Source organism: Mycosarcoma maydis, chromosome 7, assembly GCF_000328475.2.
Source record: "Mycosarcoma maydis chromosome 7, whole genome shotgun sequence".
Classification (NCBI taxonomy): Eukaryota; Fungi; Basidiomycota; class Ustilaginomycetes; order Ustilaginales; genus Mycosarcoma; species Mycosarcoma maydis.
Window position 1 is genome coordinate 810,875 of NC_026484.1, and position 27,121 is coordinate 837,995.

General features: G+C 53.6%; 11 protein-coding genes and 2 non-coding genes across 13 annotated transcripts; 6 read left to right on the top strand and 7 right to left on the bottom strand.

Annotated features, from left to right (window-relative positions):
• Positions 1-512: 512 nt before the first annotated feature.
• Positions 513-1,508, top strand: UMAG_03080 (putative type 1 serine/threonine-protein phosphatase catalytic subunit GLC7; the record flags this gene model as incomplete). Its single annotated transcript, XM_011391140.1, has 1 exon — positions 513-1,508. One exon carries the CDS (start codon positions 513-515, stop codon positions 1,506-1,508), a length of 996 nt encoding a protein of 331 aa, XP_011389442.1.
• A 716-nt stretch (positions 1,509-2,224) lies between these two features.
• On the bottom strand, positions 2,225-6,271 carry UMAG_03081 (uncharacterized protein; the record flags this gene model as incomplete). Its single annotated transcript, XM_011391141.1, has 1 exon — positions 2,225-6,271. One exon carries the CDS (start codon positions 6,269-6,271, stop codon positions 2,225-2,227), a length of 4,047 nt encoding a protein of 1,348 aa, XP_011389443.1.
• A 369-nt stretch (positions 6,272-6,640) lies between these two features.
• UMAG_16055 lies at positions 6,641-6,742 on the top strand. The gene is made up of 2 exons: positions 6,641-6,676; positions 6,708-6,742. It is a non-coding gene; the product is annotated as a tRNA-Gly (tRNA).
• Positions 6,743-7,580: 838 nt separating this feature from the next.
• On the top strand, positions 7,581-9,566 carry UMAG_03082 (uncharacterized protein; the record flags this gene model as incomplete). The annotated part of the gene is made up of 1 exon (XM_011391142.1): positions 7,581-9,566. The coding sequence occupies one exon, from the start codon at positions 7,581-7,583 to the stop codon at positions 9,564-9,566; it is 1,986 nt and encodes a 661-aa protein (XP_011389444.1).
• Positions 9,567-9,813: 247 nt separating this feature from the next.
• Positions 9,814-10,706, bottom strand: UMAG_03083 (uncharacterized protein; the record flags this gene model as incomplete). The annotated part of the gene is made up of 2 exons (XM_011391143.1): positions 9,814-10,524; positions 10,635-10,706. 2 exons carry the CDS (start codon positions 10,704-10,706, stop codon positions 9,814-9,816), a joined length of 783 nt encoding a protein of 260 aa, XP_011389445.1.
• A 1,544-nt stretch (positions 10,707-12,250) lies between these two features.
• UMAG_10375 (uncharacterized protein) lies at positions 12,251-14,367 on the bottom strand (the record flags this gene model as incomplete). The annotated part of the gene is made up of 5 exons (XM_011391215.1): positions 12,251-13,312; positions 13,397-13,490; positions 13,590-13,650; positions 13,959-14,276; positions 14,358-14,367. 5 exons carry the CDS (start codon positions 14,365-14,367, stop codon positions 12,251-12,253), a joined length of 1,545 nt encoding a protein of 514 aa, XP_011389517.1.
• Positions 14,368-14,846: 479 nt separating this feature from the next.
• UMAG_16056 lies at positions 14,847-14,948 on the bottom strand. The gene is made up of 2 exons: positions 14,913-14,948; positions 14,847-14,881 (listed from the first exon to the last, which is right to left on the bottom strand). It is a non-coding gene; the product is annotated as a tRNA-Gly (tRNA).
• Positions 14,949-15,554: 606 nt separating this feature from the next.
• UMAG_03085 (putative manganese superoxide dismutase precursor (sod-2)) lies at positions 15,555-16,272 on the top strand (the record flags this gene model as incomplete). The annotated part of the gene is made up of 2 exons (XM_011391144.1): positions 15,555-16,083; positions 16,181-16,272. 2 exons carry the CDS (start codon positions 15,555-15,557, stop codon positions 16,270-16,272), a joined length of 621 nt encoding a protein of 206 aa, XP_011389446.1.
• A 69-nt stretch (positions 16,273-16,341) lies between these two features.
• Positions 16,342-17,743, bottom strand: UMAG_10376 (S-adenosylmethionine-dependent methyltransferase; the record flags this gene model as incomplete). Its single annotated transcript, XM_011391216.1, has 2 exons — positions 16,342-16,467; positions 16,559-17,743. 2 exons carry the CDS (start codon positions 17,741-17,743, stop codon positions 16,342-16,344), a joined length of 1,311 nt encoding a protein of 436 aa, XP_011389518.1.
• Positions 17,744-18,680: 937 nt separating this feature from the next.
• Positions 18,681-21,290, top strand: UMAG_10377 (uncharacterized protein; the record flags this gene model as incomplete). Its single annotated transcript, XM_011391217.1, has 1 exon — positions 18,681-21,290. One exon carries the CDS (start codon positions 18,681-18,683, stop codon positions 21,288-21,290), a length of 2,610 nt encoding a protein of 869 aa, XP_011389519.1.
• A 100-nt stretch (positions 21,291-21,390) lies between these two features.
• UMAG_03088 (uncharacterized protein) lies at positions 21,391-22,540 on the bottom strand (the record flags this gene model as incomplete). Its single annotated transcript, XM_011391145.1, has 3 exons — positions 21,391-21,906; positions 21,998-22,070; positions 22,170-22,540. 3 exons carry the CDS (start codon positions 22,538-22,540, stop codon positions 21,391-21,393), a joined length of 960 nt encoding a protein of 319 aa, XP_011389447.1.
• Positions 22,541-22,840: 300 nt separating this feature from the next.
• UMAG_03089 (uncharacterized protein) lies at positions 22,841-24,094 on the bottom strand (the record flags this gene model as incomplete). The annotated part of the gene is made up of 1 exon (XM_011391146.1): positions 22,841-24,094. The coding sequence occupies one exon, from the start codon at positions 24,092-24,094 to the stop codon at positions 22,841-22,843; it is 1,254 nt and encodes a 417-aa protein (XP_011389448.1).
• A 1,524-nt stretch (positions 24,095-25,618) lies between these two features.
• Positions 25,619-27,121, top strand: UMAG_10378 (uncharacterized protein; the record flags this gene model as incomplete). The annotated part of the gene is made up of 1 exon (XM_011391218.1): positions 25,619-27,121. A coding segment is annotated over one exon (1,503 nt), but the record flags the coding sequence as incomplete, so codon positions are not given.

A 27,121-nucleotide genomic window follows, 5' to 3' on the forward strand; every position in this document is an offset into this window, starting at 1 on the left:
CGGCGCGCACATGAATCGCAGGATCAGCGCTACCGTCGCGAATCTCGGTACATCGCACGCTCCATCAGATCAGGTGGAGGTACAGGCGGCTTTGTCCGGGCTCCATCATGCGACATCGTCTTTCTAGATTTTCAGCATACACTTCTACAGCAGCCTCATGTCAACGCAGCTGCAGCCAGCGAACAGGTGCGCCCATCCGCGGCCAAGCTTTCCATCCTCGGCTGGGCAAAACCGTTTTTTATCATCAAACCGCTCGCATCTTCTTTTTCGTTGGGATGTTGCATCAGCTCTGATCATCACCATTTCTGACCAAGAGCTTGATTCGCTGACAATTACCCCCTCTCTGTATTTCCCACCTCCATCTGACCACTGTGCGCCGCTCCCATATCGACAATCTCGCTTCTCACCACCTTGCATGCATATCTGCACTCGATATGCGTTCAACCACTTTGTTGTCCTTGATGTCCACCATTTCAATGCACACCACTCAGGCCGCTAGAATAAATAGCACAATGGCCGACAACACCACCCTCGAGGTGGACCTCGACAATGTTATCGACCGTCTCCTAGAGGTTCGAGGCTCGCGTCCTGGCAAGCCCGTCCATCTGGAAGAGTACGAAATCAAGTACCTCTGCTTAAAGGCGAGGGACATTTTCATCAACCAGCCCATCCTTCTCGAGCTTGAGGCACCCATCAAGATCTGTGGTGACATCCACGGCCAGTACTACGATTTGTTACGCTTGTTCGAATACGGTGGCTTCCCGCCCGAGGCGAATTACCTCTTCCTGGGAGACTATGTTGACCGTGGTAAGCAGTCGCTTGAGACCATCTGCCTCTTGCTCGCATACAAGATCAAGTACCCGGAAAACTTTTTTATCCTGCGCGGCAACCACGAGTGCGCCAGCATTAACCGAATCTATGGCTTCTACGATGAGTGCAAACGTCGCTTCAACATCAAGCTCTGGAAGACATTTACCGACTGCTTCAACTGCCTCCCCATCGCTGCGATCATTGATGAGAAGATCTTCACCATGCACGGTGGCCTTTCGCCCGACCTGCAGAGTATGGAGCAGATCCGCCGCGTCATGCGTCCCACCGACGTGCCAGACACCGGTCTGCTTTGCGACTTGCTCTGGTCGGATCCCGACAAGGACATCTCGGGTTGGTCCGAAAACGATCGTGGTGTCTCGTTCACATTTGGCCCAGACGTAGTCTCGCGGTTCCTGCAAAAACATGACATGGATCTCATCTGCCGAGCGCATCAGGTTGTCGAAGACGGTTACGAATTTTTCGCAAAGCGGCAATTGGTCACGCTGTTCTCCGCGCCCAATTATTGTGGAGAGTTTGACAATGCAGGTGCCATGATGAGCGTCGATGAGACGCTTCTCTGTTCCTTCCAGATCCTCAAACCAGCGGAGAAGAAGCAAAAGTACGCGTATGGCGGTATCAACATGGGCCGCCCCGTGACGCCACCTAGGAAGCAAAAGAAGAAGTCCGATGGCAAGTGAGCATGGCCGGAGCTCATGTGCAAGGGTTCGGACTCGGGGGCTGTAGGAACTGCGCGACCAAGCGACGATCGTCAAACGCCAGGCGAGGTGGGAGCGAATTGGAAAACCGCTCTTGTTGGTTGGGCGCGAGCGTTCGCGCCTAGCGAGGCCAACATGATAGCGCCGGCAGCAACGAAGATCGTGACAAGCGATTCCGAATCTGGTCTTTTCTATCGATGTTCGCTTCATACCGTGCAGAGTTTGGAGCATGGATCTCAGCTTCTACAGCCAGTGACGCGTAACAGTGGCTTCTGGCCTCTGCACGCGCTGCTGCAAGCGCTCACGACAGACAAACGGCTCGTCACCCAAGTTTTGGTTCAGCAGTATGCAGCGATGCGCGTCGCACGTTCCGACGTGATCGTCTTTAGGCACAGTCGGCAGGTTGCTCTGCCTGCTCATGAGCATTGTGTTGCCTTGTCTCTGCTTGAAGCCTGCCCAGCTCTCGAGCTCGACGTTTTTGCTCCGCTCGCCTCGATCCGCTCGTACACCGTCCGCGCTCGCGCATCTGTACCTTCCCCTCGATCTTCACTCGTTGCGTTCGCTCTCACCCTTTTTCTTGCTTTCCCACTTTCCCCTTCCCTTGTTCTTTCTTGATACGACCCTGCAAATGTGTGAATCGTAATTCTTTTGGCTGCTGTGAACTGGTCAGTCGGTGTGCACTTGGATCAGCGCATGAATCAGACGGGTGAACAGATGGATATTAGCATTCGAGGATAGACTTGCGGATGGGAGGTTGTGGAGGCAGGGATCAGGCGATGCGGTTCGAGGTGGTAGATGAGGCGGAAGTGGGTGAGACGAGTGGGGATGGGTGGGAGAGTTTTGGGGGTGGTGGTGCCGATGTGGCCCCAACCGGGAGCGTTGGATTCGACGTTGTGCTGCCAACGAGAAATGAGGGATGATACGCCTTTAAAGCGTTCTTCGTCGCGCGAGGCGATAGGCGCGTCTGTACGACGGATTGGATCTGTCGACTCGTGCTCATCAGCACTGTGCAGACGCATGGTAGACGCAGCAGGCAAAGCAGAGCTCTTGACAATACCCGCCTTCACTGCCGCAGCTGACTGTGCTGCTTCGCGCTCCCACGGCTTCATCCCGCCCGTTCCGACCGCACCCGATCCACCGCGCAGATGCGCCCCCTTGTGCGGCCGCATCGGCGTCGGTCGCTTCGGCTGAATCTCGACCGCCTCCGCTGCCCCACCCGAGCCAACGCCGTACTGCTGCTGTCGCTGCGCAACAATGTCCGACGGCCTCACAGCCACGTTACGTGCCGTCGTGGCCGGTTCGGCTTCAGTCCGACCGGTCTGACGATCGAGCGATACAGTGTCGGACAGGTCTTTGACTGTCTCACTGCTCTCGCATGCTCCGGCGGACCAGGTCGTTGCATCCACCAGCTGCGTCTGTTTGGGCTGCGAACGCGCTTGTTGCTGGACGGACGGCTTCCACCTGGAGCCGATCTGATAGGTACAACTTGACTTGGTCGGCGCTTCCACCTCGACCTTCTTCCGCTCATCCAAATGCTGGCTCATCGCCACGATGCCGCTCGGTTTGCCAACCACACTTGCTCGAAGGTCAGGTTGAGGCAAAGCCGTCATCTCCCTCTCATTCTCCTCGTCCTCGTCGTCCCAAGCTGGCGCTTTGACTTTCGCCACCGATGCCAACGTTGGACTCGGTTCCTCCGCTGGCTCTTGTTCCGACCCTTGCTTCGTCGGCACAGTAGCATCATCCGAAGCAAGCGTGTCTTGCGCAGGACCCCGCAGCAACGCTTCGAGTTGATCCTGAGCCTGTCTCGCCGCTTCATCCAACTGTTCTGCAGCGGAAGCATCCGTGATTGGCGAAGCGAGCGAGTCGGGCACTGGCGACTTGAGTGACTCGGAGCCAACGCCACCTGGACTCAAAACCGACGAGGAGGAAATCAGACGTTCGGCAGCAGTCGGCGAGTCGACGGCATCTACCAGCCAAGAAGGCGCCTTGACCCGGCCCGGTACGACACGTGGGCGTTCCGGCTTGCTCGATGCACCATTGACAACGTTATCGCCTTGATCCGACTGCGTGTGCGACGCAGAGGGCCGAACAAGGAAGGACGAAAGTCGGTCGGCGGAGAGACGCGGCGGCAGCGAAGGTCGTTGAGCTACGGCTTCCTCTGGTTGAGCCGGCTCGTCTTCATCCGATGAAGCCTCCTCCACCTCAATTTCTTGTGCCGCCGCATCACGCTGAATTGCGGAAGCTTTGCTGCTTGGATCCTGCGGCTTAGTAGCATACATCTTGGCCTCCTCTCTTTTATCAGCACGACTGGCAGCATTCGGGTCGTCTTCTTGATCGGACATGTCGCCAGTAAGCCAGTCTTTCGACGCCGGCGCCTTCCTAAGCGATACCGCTCCTGACAGCTGGGAGGGCTGCTCTTTGCTAACACGATCATGTGCGATGACAGAAGGTTGCCAACGATTCGAGACGCTGCCAGATCGAGCTTTTGAGCTTCTATCGCTGCTCGATAGGGCAGAGACGGTAGCAGACTTGCTGAGCGGTGTTCTTACCGAACCAAGCTTTTGTGGCTCGAAGGGTCGCTCAAACCTGCTCGTCATAGCGCCAACACTTGCACGGTTGGCTAGGCCAGGTACGTTGACGTGACCCTTGTCGCCTGCCGCTGCGCCTGAAGCCAAGCTCGAAGGTGCGGATGCTACGGATGCTGCGGATGCTGCGGCAGGGGAACTTGGCGAGCTCGAAGCTGGAATGGCGTACTTAGCATCGAGATCTTCCAGGCTTGGAAATCGGTCGGTCAGCTCGTCACGCGGCGTTCCGATCTTTTGGGAGGATGGAGGGCGAGGTGCATCTTTGGAGGCTGGAGAAACGGGAGAAGCAGTGCGGCTGGGAGCAATGCTGAATCCTGGTAGAGCAGGGCTGTGTCTAAGCGGAGTCAATGCGGGCGAAGGTGCGCCTGACGTAGAAGCACGAAGCAGGTTCTTGTCTATAGGACGTTCGGAAGCATTGACAGCGCCACCGCTTGCTTCGGGCGAGACAAACGAAGGAGTCGGTCGCTTGGGTAACACGGGTGGGCTTTCGGAGCTAGAACTGGTGGATGCTGCGGGGGCAAATGAGTCTCCAAAGCCCTCGATCAAAAGACCCGTCTTGACCGACGACGGCTTCGAGTCTGGCACTTTCCACAATGGTGCGCTCGTGGCTGAGGCTTCCTGCGCAGATGATGTAGGGGAGGCGCTCTTGATCAAAACATCGTCGAGCTTCTTGGCGGGCGGGTCGATGTGTTCGGCCGGCGCCTTGGTGGGTCGGCCGCGACGCATGGGGGTGATGCTTTGCGCCTGCAATTCTAGTTGTCGTGCCTCGGCCTGTTCGAGCTCCTTCTTTGATGGGCCCATGGAGATGAGGTTTGCGTCGATGCCTCCAGCAGGGCTGGGTTTGGCAGGAACGGAAGCAGCACCGGACATGGGAGATGTCGCAGCGCCACTGACGAGAGTAGGGAGGGGTGTAGCAATCTTGCCGTTAGCAGCCGCTGAAGCGTAATGCAATGCAGTCTGTGGAGGACGCGTGCCGAGAAGCTGGTGGACATCGATGATGATCTGGTCGATGGTGGGACGATCGGTGCTCTGCTCTTTGAGCATCGAGTTAATGAGCTTCTTGAGACGGTCAGAGTAGACAGGTTGGGATGGGATGCGGTACTGAACGTTGAGGATGGCCAAGGGGCCACCACCATTCTCCTCAAAGGGAGTCGTGTAGTAGCAAAGCTTGTAGAGCAGCACACCTAGAGCCCAGATGTCGGCCTTTTCGTCAATGACGCGACGCTGGTAGACGTCGACCATCTCGGGAGCTCTGTACTGTAAAGTGGTGTGTTTATTGAGATCGGCCTCGACGCGTTTGACCTCGTCCATGCTCTTTGCTGGCTTACGTGAAAGTACTGGAGCAGCGGAGCCAAAGTCGCAGAGCTTGTAGGTGGCTTTGAGATTGGATGAGGTGGAGCGAGAGCCAGGAATGATGCCTGGTTCGGTGGAAGGAGCCATGAGGATGTTTTCGACCTTAAGATCGCGATGCATTAGGGGCGGATCGAGGTGATGCATGACAGCAACGCCGGCGCAGACGTCGCCGAAGATCTTGAGCACTTCTTCTTCCCGCAAGCGATCGCGCAGACGAGCATTCATGAGGCTGATGATGCCACCTCCAGCGCAGTATTCCATGAGAATGAAGATTTCGTATCCGCCGCCCTGTAAGGAAGTAGCAGAGGCTTCGATGAAGTGGACGATGTTGGCCTGGTTGCGAAGCAGTTTGTGAACCTCTACTTCTCTTCTGACGTCGGCTAGGGCTGCCTTGTCCGGCACCGCCATCCTTTTGAGAACGTGAACTGTTTCACCACGCTCGGCCGTAGCACTACCAGCCATGGACGCGCTAACGGCGCCTGTCACAGACGAAGGCATCGGGATGGGCTGAGAGGTGGTGACGAGGTAAACATGTGCAAAGCCACCTTCCGAGAGATAGCGCTTGACAGTGACTGTGATGCTACCGACCTTGACGCGGGTGCCAGGAGCGAGGGTGCCCTTATAAGGTTGCTGATAGGCGCCCGCCATTGGTGGCATAGGCTGTTGTGGTTGCTGCTGCTGCTGTGACTGCTGCTGATAATATTGAGTTTGACCTTGCATCTGTGCATAGCCAGGCTGATGCGGGGAGTTGCGCTGGCCAGCGTGGTCATACGGTTGGGCTTGGTAAGCCTGGCCATATTGCGACATGATCGTGCCGCAGCGGCGCTTCGAAGATCCGCTGATGCCACTTGGAGTTGAGCACTGTTGAGAAGCGGGGATATCGAGCTTTCCTAAGCAGCCAAAAGTGTCCGTGTGAGTTGAAGCGACAGGAGGGGAGGACGAGTATAAGCTTCATCAATAGATGACGAAGGGCTCGAGCGGGGCTGTGTGCGAAGTGTATGTGGTGTAATCGTGAATCGTGAATTGTGAATCACGGGAATGTATGTGCATCTGTGCGAGCAAGCTTGACAACAGACCAGCCTAACATCTCGGTGACTTCGTCACGCTTTCAATGACAAGATTGAACCTCACTTTGCAAGGTATATATACGCAATACTCAACCCGTTTAACATCAAAGCATTGGTAGTGTAGTGGTATCACGGGACGTTGCCATCCCGCCTTCGATCAAGGCTTTACCACGAATTCGTCCCGACCGGGGTTCGATTCCCCGTCAATGCATTCTTTTTTCATCCCTTTTGCCTAATTCCTATCACAAATTACCCCTTTGTTTAAATTTGGATTATTTTTGTCCCCTATCGCCGCCCCCTGAGGCTGGAAATCTGAGGGACGTGCGAGGTAGTAAACGTTATGCCTCCACGCCAACAATTCTTGATTTACGGTGAAAGTAAAGTTTTCTTCACGATTCAAAGCAGGTTGTGTTGTCAGCAGATCGTGTGGGTTGCTAAGCGGCTTATCGACTCTTTAAGGACTTGACTTACTCATGACGATATATATATCTGATTTCATACCTACTGTGACTGTAAGTTAGCACGAGCTTTCTCACTTGGAGTTCGGCTATTCGCCAATAATAAAATAACAAAGCGTCCTCGCATCATATCGTACCACATTCAAGATTTTTAGCTCTGACAGCTGCTCTTTTTTAGCTTCTTCTTGGCATCAGCGACACCAGGGTAAACTCCTGTACGCTGCAACTCGCCTCGCTGTCCTACGCAAAGTCAACTTCCACTTGAATGGCCATGTGTTTCGGTGAGAGCGCGATGCTTGATTCAACAGAGAAAGTCCGAGCTCAATGGACAGAGCGCGAATTTGGCCTGAGAAAAAGGAGACTCAGTTCCAAGTCGTGAGTTGGACGAGATTGCGAGATTTTTGGAGTTTTATGTCACTTCTCTCACGGCTTATCGTCATCGGCTGGCTGGTCATCTCAGCTTGCCATTCACCAACATACCGCCAGCCATCGGATCTGCTCCATCAACGGCGATTCGCAGTATTCATTAGCTCGTCCATATCTGCCCTCTTAGATCCTGCCCACGGCGGCAGTGCTAGGTCCCTGTTCACCATGAGGCACTCGTTGCTCCTCCCCACCGCCCAATACATAGAGCATGGTCAGAGTGGAGCCCCCATCGTGGGTCTCATCAAGGTCACTGCTTCGTCTATCCTCGAGGTCGTCATTCTATCGTCCGTCGGTTACATTCTTGCGCGGAGAGGCATCATCGACAAACGCACACAGACAAAGATCAACAAGCTCAACGTTTCCTTTTTCACGCCCGCTCTGCTTTTCTCCAAAGTCGCATTTACGCTCAATCCAGCCCGACTGGCTGAACTGATCATCGTACCACTAGGCTTTGTCATCGTAACGGCCATCTCTACGCTCAGCGCACTCGTCTTGTCATGGACTGCCAGACTCTCTCCAGCGCAGCGCAATTTTGCCATTGCTTGCGCCATCTCTCCCAACTCGAACTCGCTTCCCGTCGCGCTCATGCAGTCGCTCGTAGCCACCGTGCCGCAGCTCCACTGGGATGAGCAGGGAGAACCCGAAGATACCGTCGACGGTATGCTCGGTCGAGCGCTCACCTACCTTGTCCTCTTCAGCACACTCGGCATGTTTCTTCGCTGGAGCGTTGGTGCCAAACTGCTAAGCAGTGTTGAGGAGGACACTGTCGAAGACAACAGCCAGACCGAGCCACAACCAAGCTCGCCTTGTTCTGGAAGCGAAACCGACCACCACCCGTCTCGTCCACAGATCACTCTGCGCAGACCAACGGGCGAGCGCCGCCGACAAGAACGCAAGCGATCCGGTCCTCCCGCTTGGGCACGCAGCTTTCCTAACTCGCCATATGCTAGCAGCGCCAGTAGCGCCAACTTTGGTGCTGCCAGAGGCGACGATGGCCGCGACTCGGATGACGAAGACGAACCCTTGGAGGCGTACGAGGAAGAAGGCCAAATCACCCTGCCCGGTGCCAGCAACAGCCGTGAGAATCGATCTTGTTGGAAAGTGTTCAAGACAACAACGTACAAATGGTTCCACAATTTTGTGCTACGTCCGCTCTACGCTATAGGCGGCTTTATGACGGCTCCGCTGTATGCGGCTGTCATCTCACTAGTCGTTGCCGTCATCCCGCCTCTGCAAAAGTTTATCGACTCGTTGGAGCCTGTGGTGGGTGCACTCGAGTCGGCTGGGGCGTGCAGCATTCCTCTCACCATGGTGGTGCTGGGGGCCTACTTTGTGGCCGATGTTTCTGCCGTGCAGCAGAGTCAAGGATCGATTCCCAAGGCTGTTCCACCCAGCGCACCTGCAGGCGATGGATCGACATCTGCTATGGGTCCTCAGCCCACTGCACCCACTGCGACGAGCAAATCGGCCAACGACAGCGGCAGCGACGTTGACGATCCGTGGCGTAGGACGTCGCTGGAATCGTCAAGCGCTTCGGGCGAGTCGACGCTGGTGCCAGTCAAAGACACTAAGCGCAAAGGCTTGGGTTCATGGAATCCATGGAACAGCGGTTCGTCCAGCGGCGGTTCCGACATTGAAGAAGGCGGAGGACGATTCACGGATGAGCCTTCATCCTACGCGTTGGCATCCGAGTCGTCTTCAGCGCGCAATACACTAGTTGCAGGAAACGACGAAGCAGCGCGCAACGCCGACCTGAACAGCCGCAATTCGGCCGGGCGCTTCCAGAATGCGCTCTCCAAACAAGTCTCGGCCTCGAACATGGAGCGCCGCACCATCGCGGTGGCCATCTCGTCACGCATGATTTTGACACCGTTAATCCTGCTTCCGTTTCTGGCATGGTACGCCATGGCGACGGCGAGCAACGTGATGGACGATCCGGTATTTGTGGCATGTGCGTGTCTCATTATCGGTTCACCTCCTGCGTTGACTTTGGCACAGATCACGAGCCAGTCGGCTCAGGGCAACCCGAGCTTCGAAAGGTTGATCTCCAGAACCATCTTTACGGCGTACACGTTTCTGGCGGCTCCCACGACGATTCTGTTGGTGCTCACTGCGTTGGTCATCACCGAAAATGATAAGAACAAGGGCTAGAGTGGCTTGCAAAAAGACATGAACCCTAATCCTGGATTTGCCGATTCTGCATGCATTTCGTTTTGTTCACTGGAGTCGCATTGCCCGTGTTCTGAGCGTATATGAGAGGATCGTAGGGTGTCGCCGAGTTTGTCACAATCTATGAAAATTCAAGGCAAGACGAAGTTGGTACGATTACAGAGCCGGGAGATGTTATACGGAGGAAAAGTCATCTTGGTTGGCCAAATTTGGTGAAAGGAGACACGCTCTATGCCTGGGAAGCGGGTTTGAAATCGCCATTGTCGGAGCTCTTGCCGGCGACGTCCTCGATCTTGAGTTCGCCCGAGATGATCTGTTCGAGCATCTTTTTGGGGATGGTCCAGTCCTTGAACATGTGGTGGGGGATGTTGTTGGTTCGGCAGTAAGTGGCAAGATCGTTGTCCTCCTTGTCCTTGACAAAGAGCACGTCGGCGTGACGCGCAGCCGACATGTCCGAGATACCGTCACCGGCAAAGAAGAGCGTTGGACGGTTCTTGAGCTCGCGGTAGGGAGCGATGGAGAGCGACTTGTCGTGGCCAAAGTGGTTGTCAGGGTGACGGTAAACGAGCTCCCAGGTGGTACCTTTCTGCTCGGGGTCGGTGAATTTGACTTCGTTTGAGATGACGTCGATCTCGTTGGCATCCTTCTCACCGATGAGGTTGGAGAGGATGCTGCGGATGATGGGTGTCATACCCGAGGAGACAATGATGACGGGAATGTTGTTGGCCTTGGCAAAAGCATAGAACTCCTTGAAACCGGGGTCGAGGGTGACATCTCGTCGAACGAGCTCCTCCATCTCGGCAAAAGGACGGTGGACCGACTCAATCATCTTCTTGAAACCTTCACGGTAGCTGAGACGCTCCTCGACAATCTCGACGTTGATCTTACGGCGCTCGGTGTAACCCATACCGACCGTATCGACCATGTGGTCGTTCGAGTCCTGTGAGATGAAAGTACAGATTATGGGCGGGATGTCCAGATTACGAGCGGGATGTCAGCAAGACGGAAACAACCTAGCTTGCGAAACGTCGTCATGGGGAGAACACTTACGAGGAGGGTGATGGTACCGTCGAAGTCGGTAAGGAAGACGTACTTGGCGTCGGCATACTTGAGGTGCGACATGGTTGCTAGTCTATGAAATCCTGGTCGGAAGCTGGAAGGATAATCTGGGAAACGGATGGTTGTGTTGGTCGGAATGATGATTCGAATCTTTCAACTAATATATGGATTGGCGATCTCAGCAGCACCAAGAAGATCTGTCTGTGTCCTTTCGCTATTCACCAGTCCGAGTCGGCGGCGATCTGTGACTTTAGAACAAGGAGCCAAGCAGACGGGCGGGCGTGCACCAACAGTGTCACAGTGCGCGCACGCACGCACGCTCCACGTCGATTTACTCACTATTCACGATTCCGATTCATGATTTGCCGATCCAGACAACCAAACACAAAGCGACAAGCCAACTTCCAGCGAGACTCAGGACCCTGGAAATATCAAATTTCGCTAAAAGGAAAAGCGTAGCTTGTAGCTTGCCCTCTGCATTCGTGATTCACATTCGTGATTGTGATTTGGTCTCTGTGTAAGCTGATTTGGCGTGTTTGATGCAGTCAAGAGTTCGTGAGTTGGGTCGATGCAGGGTGTGCGCAATGATGCTTGGATCCAACATTCTCCGACACATGCTCACCGCCTTTTGTGTAGGCGCTCAAGCTGTCAGATTCGTCTGATGAGTGCTCATCGACACGATGGCTGATCTGCGACCTGTTGATACTCAGCTTCCTCTCATTCACATGAGAACCATGGTGCAGGTACACCACAGCAGTCACCGACCAAGCACACGTTCCAGCGTGTTTCGTTGTAAATCTCTTCATCAGAGTCTTGCTGCATCACATGAAGTGCATTGCTCTGCTGCACACCAAGGTTGATGGACAATGATCATCAAGTTGACGTACCTACCGACAAATCACAGCTGAGTTGTGTTAACTTAGGCACCAGCAAAAGTTGCGCTAGCTAGGTATGGCCGCGGTTCAAGCTTGGTCCTCAAGAGCGAGTGTCAGCTTCGCTTTTCCAATTCGAGAAACGTGGCCGCTTCTCTGTTGACACATCGATCGCTAACTCGCCTTCATGCTTGTGCTCTTCTTCTGTCACTTCTGCTTGAAAAGCAAAAATCAGAATGTTCACGTTCCAAGCAAACGATTCGTGGTTGATTTCAAACAGTCAAAACCAGACGGCGCACCAGTCTCGGCTCTTAGTCGAGTGTTTTTAGGTGGATGCAGTCAAACCTGACCACGTCATGCTGCAGCTATGATAAGTTAGTTGCGCTGCCAAATCATCTATTGATAATACTCGATCACACTGGCCACACGAAAGTATTCAGGGGTTCAGCCTGATCGATTAAAATTGGCTCCGCTCTGAGCCCGATCCATCTTCCCGATACACCGCGATTCGGATATCATGCCGATCACTCCCTCCTTCATCATAGATCACAGCTCATTGCCTCAACCCTTAAACGAGAAAGTCATCAGCGAGCGAGGAGACAATGGCATATACGATTACATACACTGTGTGTGAGACAGTGTGCCGTTTGGTGGTGTACAGCTCAGATTTGTCCCAAGGGACCGCGAGTTTCTTTCGGTTTCATCGCTCCAGGGGCCTCTAGGGTTGATCGCAGCCTAGCCTTGCATGGGCACAGGCGCATCGCCATCCTCATCATCTTGCGCCGAAACTTCAACCATGGGAGCATTTCCGTCATTGCCACCATTGACACTTCCACCGCCCGTTCCAAACTTGGTCCAGCGACGGTTGAACTCAATGTCGAGCGGCCTTCCACCGTAGACGTAGTTGTTGAACTTGGCAATTGCCGTCTCTGCATCCTCCACAGTGGCGAATTGAACGACACCGCACCCCTTGCTTCGACCGCCTCCGATGACAATCTCAGCTTCATCCACTTTACCCGTGGTTTGGAACAGCTCTACCAGGTCCTCGTTCGATGTCGACCAAGGCAAATTCTTGACAAAAATCTGCTGCGAGGGAGCTGCTGGCGGCGCTGGAGCACGAGCGCTAGTGGGTCCAGAGGCGCGTGTGCTGTAGCCGCCAGCAGCACCATGGCGATCACCGTATCCTCCACCATATCCGCCTCCGTAAGCACCGCCGTAAGCTTCGTGGCTGTAGCCGCCACCGTACGGGTCACCGTATCCACTGCCGTAGCCGCCCCGTCCACCGTACCCACCACGGCCGCCGTACGCACCGCCAAAGCCGCCACGGCCACCCCGAGGAGGAGGTCCGTACCCGGCCCGGCCGTACGGGTCCATGGGAGGAGCACTGGCAAACTTGTCCAGCCTCACCTCGAGCATGCGTCCACGGAATTCGTAGCCGTGGTACATGGCAATCGCGTTGGAAGCATCATTCGAGTCGGCATAGGCAACAATGCCGCTCCCCTTGGAGCGTCCGTCGTGACCCATGTTGATGTCAGCACGCGTGATGTTACCTGCCGATCGGAACAGATCCTTGAGATCTTGCCAGCTTACGTCGAAAGGCAAGTTACCAATAAAGAGTTGCGTGGGTGCGCCTCCGCCAAAGCCACCATAAGGCGGAGGCGGAGGGCCACCATAGAAACCACCTCGAACGGGAGGCCCAAAGCTTCCACGGCCACTCGATCCGCCAAGACCGCCGCGTCCGCCGCCGCGAGGAGGACCTCCTGGGGAGGTACCGTAGCGCACCTCGTCTTCACGATCCTGTTGCATCGAGAAGCAGAGAAACAGGGTCAGCTGAGATTCTACAAGGATGCCGGGCTGAACGCAGCAACGTCGTACACATACCTCTCGAACAAAGACTTGACGACCTTCGAGCTGCTTGTTGGTCATTTCGCGGATGGCTTTTTGTGCCTCCTCGGGTGTGCTGTACTCGACAATTCTGTCGTTGCAACAGTAATGGAATACACAGAAAAAAAAGCATAAGGGAATCAGAATCGGCCTCGAAGCAGCTTACTTCTGCGAGAACGCCTTCACTTACCCGCAACCCTTGGAGCTTCCGTTTGGCAGAGTTAGCACCTCAGAAAACACGACGTGGCCGGCTGTATATACAATTGATGGTTGTCGGTGAAACGACGGAAATCGAGTCGAGTGTTGAATGGCGACACGAACATGGTTCAAGTGTTGTAGAATACCCCCAGTAACCCAACCAGGACAAAAGCGCAAAACCTTCCCATCAGCAATCCATCCACACTGCCTTCTACTCTCGTTCAGCCAGCGTGCCGCGCTGGCATTTCGAGCACGCGTGATGCTTCCATCTCTCGTGTCTCCGAGCAAGACATCAACGGCTGCCTATACCTCAACATGGTTCAAAAGTAAGCGTGTCGGAAACCACAAGATGACTACCCACCCTCCCTCATAAAGTCCTTGAGCGTGTTCCACTTGACGCCGTAGCTTAGGTTTCCCACGTAAACCCTGCAGTTCTTCTGACTCTTTCTTGAGGCTTGCGTTGCGGCGTGCTGAGATGCAATCGCACGATCGTTGAAGCTACGAGGACGGTCAGATCGGTCGGTTCGGTCGGTTCGGTCAGTTCGATCGCGGTCCCTGCGGTCGGATGATGGTGCGCCGCCAGCCACAGGTGAGCGCGAACGAGCTCGCGTCTGCGACATGGCGTCGCGGTCGAAGTTGTCGACCTCAGCGTAGTGCGTGTTCTCTTGGTTGTATTCCACTGTTGAGAATAAGGGAGATGCGAGTCTGTAAACACCACCAGCCAACATTTCGATTGACAATCAGAGAAACTAGACCTTACCTTCTGACATGATGGGTTTCGGTACGACGTCTTGGCCAGTGGCGTAGTCGTAGTCGAGATATTCGTGCCTCGATACTCGTTCCTCGATACGAATGTCAGTAGTACACACGGGGGCGATGGTAAGATCTGGACAACCCTGCGGTTTAAGTTGCGCAGCCCGGCTCCGAATTATTTTATTTTTTTTACCTCAGCTTGACGTAACACAAAGTGATTTTATTTTAATTTTTGGTGAAAAAAAGGCGTGAGAGGTGACGCCTTCTCATGTCTGTTCTTCATAAATCCTGAACTCAACCTGTGACTCACAGACAGTTGCAGATCCGCAAACACAAAAATGTTTCCGTGAGCTCGAGCTTGATAGACAAACAACGTAAGACCGTTATATATAATATTTATTAATAATGTAGTCGTGAAATGAATAAGTTAACGTTACGTACGTTACGTTATTTCAAAATTCAGATAATTAGCAAAATTGCAGGTGACAAAAAGATTTGCATTGACGGGGAATCGAACCCCGGTCGGGACGAATTCGTGATGAAGCCTTCACTGAAGGCGGGATGGCAACGTCCCGTGATACCACTACACTACCAATGCTTACTGATATGTATCTTCGATATCAGTTGCACATATTATCTATAGTATATTGTTTTCACAAACTAAGTCCAGTTTGCTGTCTGGCCGAATCAGCACGGGCCAACTATGCTGTGCAAATTCGGGCGATGGCGTAACAATCACAACTCTTCTTCAACGTTCGCGCTTGACGCTTTGCGCATTTCATCGAGCAGCAGCGAAGCCGCCAGAATTTCACGGGCTAGAACGGACGCAGCCGAAGCGGAGCGAAAAGCTGAGTCATTTGTGATCAAACGAGTGATCAGGTGCTTGTCCAGAGAAATCACGCACTCTCACGATCCCTCAGAACTAACTAATCATGTATGGCAAGGCGGAGATAACCTGGCGACGACAGCCAAGCTGCTGCTCCACAAAACAGCCTCAACTCGAAATTCACGATTCTCTGGCGAAAAGAAGCACAGAATACCTTCTTGTCACAGCTGCTGCACTCCAAGCTTAATGTTGGCTCGTTCGCCGTGAACGCAGAATATATACTGTCGCCCTTCGAGCCTCTTACAACGAGCTCTCCCCACCAACACAACGAAACATTTCGCCTCGCATAACGGCCCGCAGCAATAATCTCTGCCCAAAATGTCTGAGCACACCCTTCCCCAGCTCCCTTACGGCTACAATGAGCTCGAGCCCGCCATCTCGGAGGAGATCATGACCATCCACCACACCAAGCACCACCAGCTTTACGTCACCAATCTCAACAACGCTATCAAGGCCTACAACTCGGCCATCTCGAGCAACGACGTTCGCAAGCAGATTGAGCTCCAGAGCGCCATCAAGTTCAACGGCGGTGGCCACATTAACCACTCGCTCTTCTGGAAGAACCTTGCTCCTGCCAGCCAGGGCGGTGGACAGCTTCAAGATGGTCCCTTCAAGCAGGCCGTCGAACGTGACTTTGGCTCGCTCGACAACCTCAAATCCACCTTCAACGCTACCATTGCCACCATCCAGGGCTCTGGTTGGGGCTGGCTCGGTTTCAACCCCAAGAACTCGAAGCTTGAGGTTGTCACCACCAAGGACCAGGACCCTCTGATCTCGCACCACCCCATCATCGGTGTCGACGCTTGGGAGCACGCTTTCTACCTCCAGTACAAGAATGTTAAGGCTGGTGAGTTTGACCCACTTCTTTTAATGCTTATTGGCGCTCTGCTTCGTTGATCACTGACACGGCTTTTTGTTGTGACCTGTTTATTTCTCGCCCACAGACTACTTCAAGAACATTTGGTCGGTCATCAACTTCAAGGAGGCCGAGGAGCGCTTCAAGGCTGCCCAGACTGACGCCAAGGCTCGTGTTTAAGTACGACACAGCTTCATCTCGATCATGTCATCATTTTCATCACGACAATTTGAACCAAAAAAACAAGAATTAAACAGCCGGTGCCGCTTCGACGTCTCGAATTTTGCGACATACAAAGAATTCCGGCAAGTAGTGGTACTGCAGCATGCCGTTGAGCATACCTGTATATGGTGTTGGTGAAAGCTCGCGACGTTCCTGTTGACAGCAAAGTATGAGCGGCAGAGAAGAGTGTCAGCATCATTCTATTCAGATCGGATGGCTGCGTTGTGGACATCATGACACGCACCTCTATCTCAAAGCCCATTTTCGGCAACAGCTGAACCAGCTCGTCCAGCGTAAGCTCGATACTCAGGTTGTCGCCCGTCCCACCTCGGGAGTTGCCCGAATTTTCAAAATGCCACAGCAACGGTCCAGCGTTGATCCAGTATCCGCCGATGGGCAGCACGTGATTCAACGTCTCGAGGTACCGCAGCACGTTCTTGGCCGTGTCGATGAAGAAGCACGTGGCCACCACATGCCAGGCTCGCTTTTCGTCCGATTTTGAGTAGACTTCGCAGAATTCGCCTGCGACCATGCTGAATTCGCTCGTCTGCGGAAGCGATGAGGGCAGGACATCAGGGATACGGATAGGACGTAGCATATCATCAGCGGTCCTCCAGTTGCTGGATGAGTGTACGAATGGGTAGATGGTGTGCTCGTCAACCTGGCTCGTCTTGTTGAGAATGTAGTGGGATGCAAGCAGCATGTAAAAGCTGAACTCGTTGCCTTGACACGAATAGCCCTGGGCGGCGTATTCGAAGGCAAGCCGACCCAATCCTGCACCTGGCACAAGGATGCGGACATGCCAGCGATCCTTGAATGGAATCTGGCCGTAGCGTTGGCTGACCGCTTCCATCAGAGGGCTGTAGACAGCTGACCGTTCGGGCTCGCCTTCGCGACTCCAATCTCGAACAACTTGCTTGAGTGTGCTTTGAATCTTGTCGATCTCGTGACCCGCAAGTCTCCTCCGCTTCCTACCGCCTCTGGAGCTGGAACCTGTGATGGCCTTGCCGCTACTGCTGTCAGTACTGCTGTTGGCGCCACGTTGTGAATCATGACCAGCTTGAGATTCTTCTGCCACTGCATCTTCCTCCTCTCCCAAAGCATCTAGGCCCAGAAATCCTCTGGATTCGTCGGCGATGAGCGAAAGCAGGTCGGCATTGCGGCGTATACGGTCATCGATTTCCTCCAGCCTCGACTTGAACCCACGTGCTTTCGGTATCTGCGGCGGTCCGTTGGGCAGCTCTGGTAGTGACAAAGACTGACCTACCTCAGAGAGAAGATGCTGATGAGCTCTCGGAAGCGAAAAGAAGGATTTTCGCCGTGCATCGTTGGCCAACAAGCAGTATGGCAAATAGTCATCAAAGGCCTTGAGCACATTGGCGAAATGCAGCCTTTCGAGGCGTTGCTCTTCATCCTCCTGAGATGGCATCCCCGCTTCCAGAGTGCAATACGATCCTCAGTAGTACCACAACTCGCTGGTGCGCAGAGATGGAGAGCGGGTCGTTCGAGGTAAAATGCAAACCACAGCTTATCTCGTAAAGTATCCAACTAAAGTTAGTCCAACTCGTGACTATCTCGGATAATAATTCAGAAGTTCTTAACAAGATCGCGGATAAGACCATGGACGTGCTACACGACGAGGTTCGGTTCGGTTCGACACGCTCCGAATTCCGCGAAAAATGAGCAACCAACAAAAAGAAAGCGGACAGCCAGGCAACCTGTGAATCACGAAGCGGAAATCACGAATCAGATTCACGAATGTGAATGGCTGCTTGACTTGCCGCCTCCACAAAGTCAACACGTCTTTGACCAAGGGTTGAGGATGTTTGCGATGATATTGATTGGCGTTGACCTCGTCTACTCTCTCCTCGATCACCTGGCAACATCGACGATCGCAATTAATCACACATGACTCGTTTCGGATGAAGCCCGACGAAAGCAGCGGCGAACAGCTGCTAAATCCCGACAGCTCGAGCCAACACTCGATCGGTGCCTCTGATTACATATCCATCGCTTCGAATGGCAACGCTTCCACTTCCGATTACAGTCAGCCTGGTCGACTCAGCCACGAGACTTTACGGCGAGAGCATCACCCCGATGTAAGCCTCTCCCTATCACGACCGCCCGATTCTGTCAGCAACGACAATTCTATCGATTACAACACATCCCAAATCAACCATCTCGAAGACACAATACATGATGCAGTCAGCCATGTCTTGCCCGAGGACATCACCGGTCAGCCCCTATTCTCACACTCTCGAGAGTCAACAGTAGAGCCGCCGGATGTAAAAGAACACAGCGGACAAGACTTGGTACCGGCAGAGGATGACGAAGACGTGTGGGAAGACGAAGAAGACAGTATCCTCATGGACGAGAACGGAAACATAGTATACGAGGGTTCATCGTATGAAGATACCGCCTCCGACTTTTCCAACGATGCTGATGCTGAAGAACTCAAGCAGCATCGGCGCACATATCGCGAAGCCACGCAACAGTACCGCAAGAGCCGTCGGGCTCTTTTGCTTTCCGGGTTTTCGTCCTTTGCATCCTCGCCTTCATCCGAAGAACTTGGAACTGTTTCACCCACTGAAAGAGACAACTCATCTCAGAGTCCGCCAGCTTCCATCTACAATCCACGACGAAGCAGCAATGCGCAAGACTCCTACTATCAGCCCCACCTCGCAGAGGCGGTGGATAGCGCAGATGCAGGAGGCCGAGCAGATGGTTTGCGGTTCGACTACGACTCCGGGGGTGACACCAGTCGTTACGTCAGAGCTTCCGAGAGTCATGCGCACACTCCACCACAAATCAAGCCAGAGCCTCAAGACTTCTCAAAGCATGCTCAGGTGCTCGATAACGAAGCATTCCTTACACCTACAGGCATACCCTCGAATCAAAAAACGCCTAATGGCAAATTTATCGACTCACACCTGATGAACGGTGCCGTGTTCGATCAACACTGTGCTCGCCCGTTCCCACCGGCCCGAACACATTCTTCGCGGCTCTCCCAGTCAACTTTAATGACACCATCTCCTGCTCAAAGAGCTGGCGAGATCAGCTCAGAGGGCCTCCAGAAGCGACACTCTTCACAAGATCTGACGCCGTCACCGCCTATCCTTGAGCACGAGGCACGCGAGCCAACCGAAGCCTACCAGACCCCAAGATCGAGCTTCGCTGCGGTCTGCGAGGACATCAAATTCGACCGCTCGATCATGCAGGATCCGCTTTTTGAGCAGCGGAATAAGGAGGAGCAAACCGGGCCGGATGCTGCGACCGTCCCACGTCGCCAGGACCACACTCCATTCAGCTTGTGGGACTACCTCAAAGAGGAAGTTCTGGCCACCGACTTTGATGCTACACAAGAGATGAAATGGGAAAGGGTCACCAATTTCATCTCGATCCCGTTTTGGATGGAAAAGATCATCATGTTTGGCTTCATCGTTTGTCTCGACTCGTTTCTCTACACTTTCACCATTCTGCCGCTTCGCTTCGGCGTCGCTATGTGGGCCTGGATCAGCAACAGTGCCAGATGGATTCTAGGTGGACAGAAACGCTATCTGCATTCTTCGCACAAGTGCGACATTCTCAAAATGCTGCTCATCATCCTCACTTGTTTCATTCTGTCTCGTATTACCGACGCCAGTAAGATGTACCATTCCGTCCGAGGTCAGGATGTTGTTAAGCTTTCCGTCATCTTCAACGTGCTCGAGATTGCGGATCGCCTTTGCTGTAGTTTTGGACAGGATCTGCTCGATTCACTCTTCTCTCGCAGCACCCTCGCCCGCCGCAAGAACGGCAAACAACCGTATCTCCGACCCATCGGCTTCTTCTGTCTCAGTCTCAGCTACGTGCTTGCGCACACGCTCGTCCTCTTCTACCAGCTCGTGACACTCAACGTCGCCATCAATAGCTACGACAATGCACTTCTCACCCTCCTTCTTTCCAATCAATTCGTCGAGATCAAGTCGAGCGTGTTCAAGAAATTCGAAAAGGAAAATGTCTTTCAAATGACATGCGCCGACATTGTCGAGCGATTCCAGCTCACCCTCATGCTCTCCGCTATTGGTCTTCGCAATCTAATAGAGCTGTCGGGAGGATCGGTCGAACCTTCGGCGAGCCCGTTACCTGCAAGCTTCACCGTGTTTCCGAGTCTCAGTCTACTTGAGACGGTTCTCACACCTGTATGCATTGTGCTTGCAAGCGAGTGCATCGTCGACTGGCTCAAGCACGCCTTCATCACCAAGTTCAACCATATTCGACCCGCCGTGTACGGTCGGTTCATGGACGTGCTTTGCCGAGACCTCGTTGTGGGAGGACCGTCATCAAAGGAGAACAGCCGCAAGCATACCTTTGTCGACCAGAGTCCCATCATCAGCCGCCGTCTCGGCTTTGCTGCGCTCCCTCTGGCGTGTCTGCTTGTGCGGCTTATCCTACAGATCATCAGCATGATTGGAGACACAAGCCACATTGACGAGTTCATCGATCCCGTTAGCCCACGCATCTCAGAAACGGGCTGGATCGGTGTCGTTGCTCGGAAACTTGGTGCCAGCGATATCGACAATGATTGGGTGCGTGCCCTCGACCTCTTCGTCCGTGGCTCCGCATGGGCCTTGACCCTTGTCCTTGCTTGGGCCTTTCTCGTTGCGATCAAGCTGCTTCTCGGTACCAACCTCGTCAGCTTTGCCTCTCACCGCTACGCCACCATGCACGAGCGTGAAAGAGAGGAGGATCTCAACGCTAGAGACAGAGCTCCAATCGGAACCAACAAAGACGAGAGAAGCTATGAAAAGTCACTCGGCCGCTTCATCGACAAGCCGGATGATGATGCGATCCTGATCAAGCTCGACGGCACACATGTTCCTCCGACGCCGAAAGACAAAGACAAGGCCAAAGACGGAGGGCAGCAAAAGGCGAAACAGGAGAATTCGCTCATGGAGGTTAGTCGCTACAATATGGTCCGCTCGCGCATTTGGTAACTTAGAGAAATGAATGTTCCGCAAGCGTTTAGCCACGAGCTGTCTGTAATTGCCCCTGCGTTCAACGAGAGTGTGAAGCAAGCGCGACGAGGGGCGCTCTTTACTGCTGTTTTCGAGACATCTGTTTGCGATGCTTTACGCTGCCGTTGACAGTGTCGATTTTGCGGGCGGTTGGGGTTTTGAGAGGAGCAACCGCATCCCGAGTTCTCGTTGCAATCGGCTTTGAAACTGGACGCACTGCCGTCAAGAGCATCGTCGCTTTTTCAGCGAGCAAAAGAGCTCCCAGCAACAGCGAGCAGAATGTCCGCACTTCTGTATTGCTCAATTTGTCCAGTCCAAACAACTCGACCACACCGTAGACGAATGGGAACTGGGCAGGCACCGATGAGCTAGAGAGTACCAGGTAGACGAATCCTAGCAGAGATGCGCTAAAAATGTCATTCGTGCCTTTGAACGGATTGTTTGCCCACGATGGTGTGCGAATGCCCCATTCACCGGTGGGAGAATCCAGCTTGAGTAGATCGATGAGGAGTGGAACGCCTCCACCGATGATGGCCGAGTTGATTAGCACGGCGAAGATCGAAGTCGAAATTTCGGGTGAAGGGTGTCGAAGAACCTATGACAGACGCAGTAAAGGATGGAACGATACGCTTATCAGAGAGCTTCAGACCATGTTGCATTCGGGTTGGTACGATCGGCAGACTTACAGGTTCGACACCGAGATCAATAATACCCTCTGCTCGGAGAATGCCGTCCAAAAGAGCGAAGGAGAGATCCATTCTAAGTGCGTCCAGTCAGGCACACTCAGGTACGAATCCAGTCAGCTCGGACGCATTGCTGAAGATGAAATGCCTCAGACGTGTATGTGGATCGACTTACAAAATACCAATGACACCAGAGTCCTGCGCTCGAAGGAGCAGCTTTCCAATCGGGACCACGTCCAACAAAACATGCATACCTCCGTACAGCGCCACAACAGGACAAGCTGTCAAAAGCGGCGACGAAATTCCCAAAAGCATACCACTGACAATCACTCCTCCAAACATCAAGATTTGATTCAACAGGAACCCCTGCCACAGGGTCAAACAGTACTTGTGACTACCAGCAACTTGACGTGTGGCATGACTGACCCTTATTGCATGGACTAGCGCCAGAGCTCCCACGGGTAGCATAATTGGATGCAGCGGCGATCGCGACCAATACCCAAGCCTTTCGCCGATCAAGGCGAGAGCAAGTTTATCTTGAACCATTGCGCGGAGTATGTGAAGGTGATGGTCTGCCAAAGATGAGACGAATTATCGATATTCGTGATTGATTTGCGTGTGCCGCTCAATGCACAGGGCAAGAAGAACGCGCGGCCTTTAAATCGGACGCAACGCGGCGAATTTTGGCAGGAACACCAAAGGAGGCTTGGCGTATCGCACGTCTGAGCAATCGGCTATATCATTGTATCGATTGAGACACAGCCTTCTCGTCAAGCGAATGGCAAGTAGATAGTATTGAAGTGTATTGATGCGGTTCTGTATGCACGATTCTCGCAGTGGGCTGCGTCAGCGCCGGTGGCCGCTACTCCGCCTTTCATCTCGATCACATTCAGACCTGCGATCGCGATCCGACCTGGACGACGGATGAGAGCGTCGCTCTGGATCCCTGCCATCCCTTCGGCGTTCATGACGGCGATCTCGATCGTGTACTCCACTTCTCGTAGGACTCCTAGAGCGCTGTCGATGTGAAGTGCGCGAATGGCGCGCGTGTCGATCATCTCTATCCCCGCGGCGAGAATCATGCGACGAGGGTAAATCGGTGGAGTGGGATTTTGAGGGTCTCTTCTCGCGTGGCTGATGGTCGGACGATGGTGAGCGACCATTTGAATAGTCCCGAGGATCGCTCTTGGAGACAGGAACATACTTATAGTCGCGCTTGTCTTTGGGTTGGAGATTACCTGACGAGGAGGATGGTTTGGACAGGTTCAGCGGCCCTGTTGGCCTTTCCTTGGCGCCGAGGCCGAGCAACGCTGCACGTTTTCTGGGTTCGGCTGCCTGCTGCGGTCCCTTTCCGCCTTTGCCTGCACCCATCCCCTCTTTCCATCCCATACCGCGGAGAAGCGCCATACCAAATTGATCGATGGGTGTGGCTGCATAGTCATCGAGTGTCGGTGCTTCCGGGCGCGAATCGATGTCGTGTTGGAGAAGCTCTGACTCGGTTTCTTGATGGATGATCAGCTGGCCGCCTGTGCCTGCGCTGTCGTTGCCTTGACCTGCCAGAAGAGCTTTGATTGCTTCCGCATCTTCGCCTGCTACGTCTGCACTAGCCTTCGGAACAGCCGATGCATCGGCAGTCTGCTCATCGAACACATCACCCGAGAGTTGTTGCGGCGTGTCGTCGGCCCGAGTAACTTTCGAGCTTCGGAGCTTAAGTCCTCTTTTTTGGGCTTCCGTATTGATAGCGTCAATGTTGATATCATCGTTGGTGGAGGAGCTTGAAGCGAGACCAGGCACAGCCGAAGCACCAGCACGACGCATCGACACCAGAGGGCCCAAAGCTTGAAGATTGGATGCACGGCCCAGACGCTCTTTGCGATCCTGTCGCCAATCGAGATTGGACGTGACAGGAATTACTCGTGGGGCATCCGACACGGGCGAGGCTCCACGACCCTTGGCGCCATCGCGACCGAACGAGACAATCTCTTCCTCGTGTCGGCTCGACGAGGAAGCGAGGAGACCGGCATCGTCGTCATCAGAGTCGTCAAAGGCACGTGGCCTTGTGGATGGCTTATGCGCCCTGTCTCGAAGGCTTCCAGCCATTTCAGAGCAACCAAGAGTAGATGGTAGTGGACCACAAAAGGCACCAATTCCACAGTGGACGCTGCAGGGTCCATCCGTTCGAGGCGTAGAATATTTCTTGAATTACATAATCTCAACAAATTGCAAGAGTTACGGTAAGTATTGGAGTGAGACGCACGACTTGACTCGTGATACTCGAATGCAATCAGATGGCATGCAGAGGCGGCCTGCCGAGTGTTTCGGGCTAAGTTACTGTAACTTAAAGTTAATCAGAATCTTGCAGGAAATGGCCAGAATGTTCATGGTTATTTGCGCAAGTTTGAAACCGCACAATTTACGATTCGTGATTGTGCGTCACGAGTGGAACGTCGATCATGAAAACCTCGAGCGAAGTCGGCCCGACTCGAGGAAAAAGAGTCACCACGTACGAGTAGTTAATTTGTTTTAGAACATCTTCGGAACAGGTGGTCAGTCAGCGGAATCACTTCGGTGAATTTTCTGGCGTGGTTAGCTTTAATCTTGAGCTTTTTGATTTTGGACATCTCTCAACCTGCGGCACCTCAAATTACAGCTGAGCGGTGAAAACTATGCCAGGAAGCGAGAGCAATTCGTGATTGCTGCGAAAGTGGCTCACGGTGCCTTGACCTTTCTTGCATTACACCTGTTAAGAGACACAGGGTTTGGGCGAGATCGGGGACACAGAGTAAAAAGGATCAGCGTTGAGTGCGTCTAAAGCAAATTTTGCTTGTGCGAATCCGGCGGAAGTTCCGAAAAGTTTTTCTCGTTACCGAACTTGAGAACGCATGTCGAGTAACTTAATGGAGTCAGTTGCGAGACTCTTACGGAGCTTCCAAATGGCTTAACTGTTGGTTCCTAACGGCAATTCTTATTCGGTCTTATGACAACGCCCAGTCTGGATTCGTTTGAGCAGGTCCAATCGTGAATCGTTTGCTCGGTCTTGCTTTGCTCTTCTTATAGTCGTCCAGTCACACCTGTACATCTTGCCTGTAGCGATTTTCTAACAACTTTGCGTTCGGCGGTTCCGAGTTAGGAGCATTCAGAAATTGTCACCACAAACGCTCGAAAGATAGCCAAGTCATCAGTCAGATAACCCGCTTGTTGCTCTCACACTTGAACACACACTGCAGCATTCCCCTTGTTCGCTGTCCCTCACCCCTCGTAGTCAAAACTTTTCGTGTGCGCAATTCTATTCACGATTGTGACTCACAGCAAGCCAAACGTACAAGGCAGTTGTTTAAAGCCCAGATAAGCGTGGGCGATCTGGGACCAATCAAGTTAAATTGCAGAATCGTTCCTCGCTGAGAATGGTTTCGCACTTGTCAAAATCTGTTTGTTCTGCTCTCAAGACAAACTTTTTCCCTTTGCCTCCTCCTCCTTTGTGCTTTGCTCCGCATCCAGTCCTTCAGATATACTCGTCACTCGTCGTCTGTAATCTTACTTCCCATCCACATCCTTCCTCTAATCCTCCGTTTCCCTTACCTTTGTCCATACAGCCAAGCTGCTATTTGGACTGGGAACATCATCATGTCGTCCCCCGCAAACCAGGCCATCAACGCTCTCGCGCCCGACATGGAGAAGAGCGCCTATCCTTCCTCCGACAACCTCGAGAAAGGCTCCACCGACCAGGTCGCCCTCGATCGCCTCGGCTTGAACAAGGATTCCCCCGACGGTCACGTCCAGCGCAACCTTAAACAGCGTCACCTTTCCATGATTGCGCTAGGCGGCACCATCGGCACTGGTCTCTTTGTTGGTCTTGGTGGTTCCTTGTCCAGCGCGGGACCTGTCAGCACGCTCATCGCCTACCTCATCATGGGTGTTGTCGTTTACTCCATGATGGTCGCCCTTGGCGAGGTCAGCACCCTCCTTGCCGTGCCTGGCGGTTTCACGCATCACGCAAGTCGTTTCCTAGACCCCAGCCTAGGCTTTGCCCTCGGTTGGACTTACTGGTATTCTTACGGCATCACCATCCCAACTGAGATCTCAGCCTCAGCCATCGTCATCCAGTACTGGGACACGTCCATCAACCCTGCTGCATGGATCTCGATTCTTCTCGTCCTGGTCATCGGCGTTAACTTTCTCGGTGTCAAGTACTACGGTGAGACCGAATTTTGGTTCTGCCTGATCAAGGTCATCGCCATCATCGTCCTTATCATCACTTCGCTCGTCATCGATCTTGGAGGTGGTCCCCGAGGTGATCGTCTCGGCTTCCGCTACTGGAAAGACCCTGGTCCGATGGCTCAACTCTTCTGGACCCCCGATCCCGAAACCGGCAAGCCTCTCGGTGGCATTAGCGGCGCGACCGGACGATTCCTCGCCTTCTTCAACGTTTTCGTTGCTGCTGCATTCTCCTTCGCCGGAACCGAGATTATCGGAGTCGCCGTCGGAGAGACCGAAAACCCCCGCAAGAACGTGCCCAAGGCTATCAAGCGCGTCTTCTGGCGAATTCTTCTCTTTTACGTTTTGGCCATCTTCATGGTCGGCCTCGTCGTTCCTTACAACGACCCACGTCTCCTCAACGGTGGTAGCGATGCCAGCGCCTCTCCTTTCGTCCTCGCGATCAGCAACGCCGGCGTCCGCGTGCTCCCTCACATTATCAACGCGGTCTTGCTCGTCACGTGCTGGTCGGCTGCTAACAGCGATCTGTACGCTGCTTCAAGGACAATCTATGCGCTTGCACTGGAGAACAAGGCGCCAGCATTCCTGCGCAAGTGCACGAAGGGGGGATTGCCGATCTGGGCACTCACTGTGACGTCGCTGTTCGGCCCGCTTGCATACATGTCGTGCGGGTCGGGAGGTGCAGAGCAGGCGTTCGAATACCTGTACGACGTTTCTGCAATTTCGATTATCATTGCCTGGATCATCATCCTGTGCACATACGCGCGATTCTACCACGGACTCAAGTACCACGGTATCGCACGCAAGACGCTCCCTTACACAGCTCCGTTCCAGCCATACCTTACCTACTTCGGGATCTTCTTTCTTTCCATCGTCCTCTGTTTGCTGGTTTCCCGTGTTCATGACGGCCAG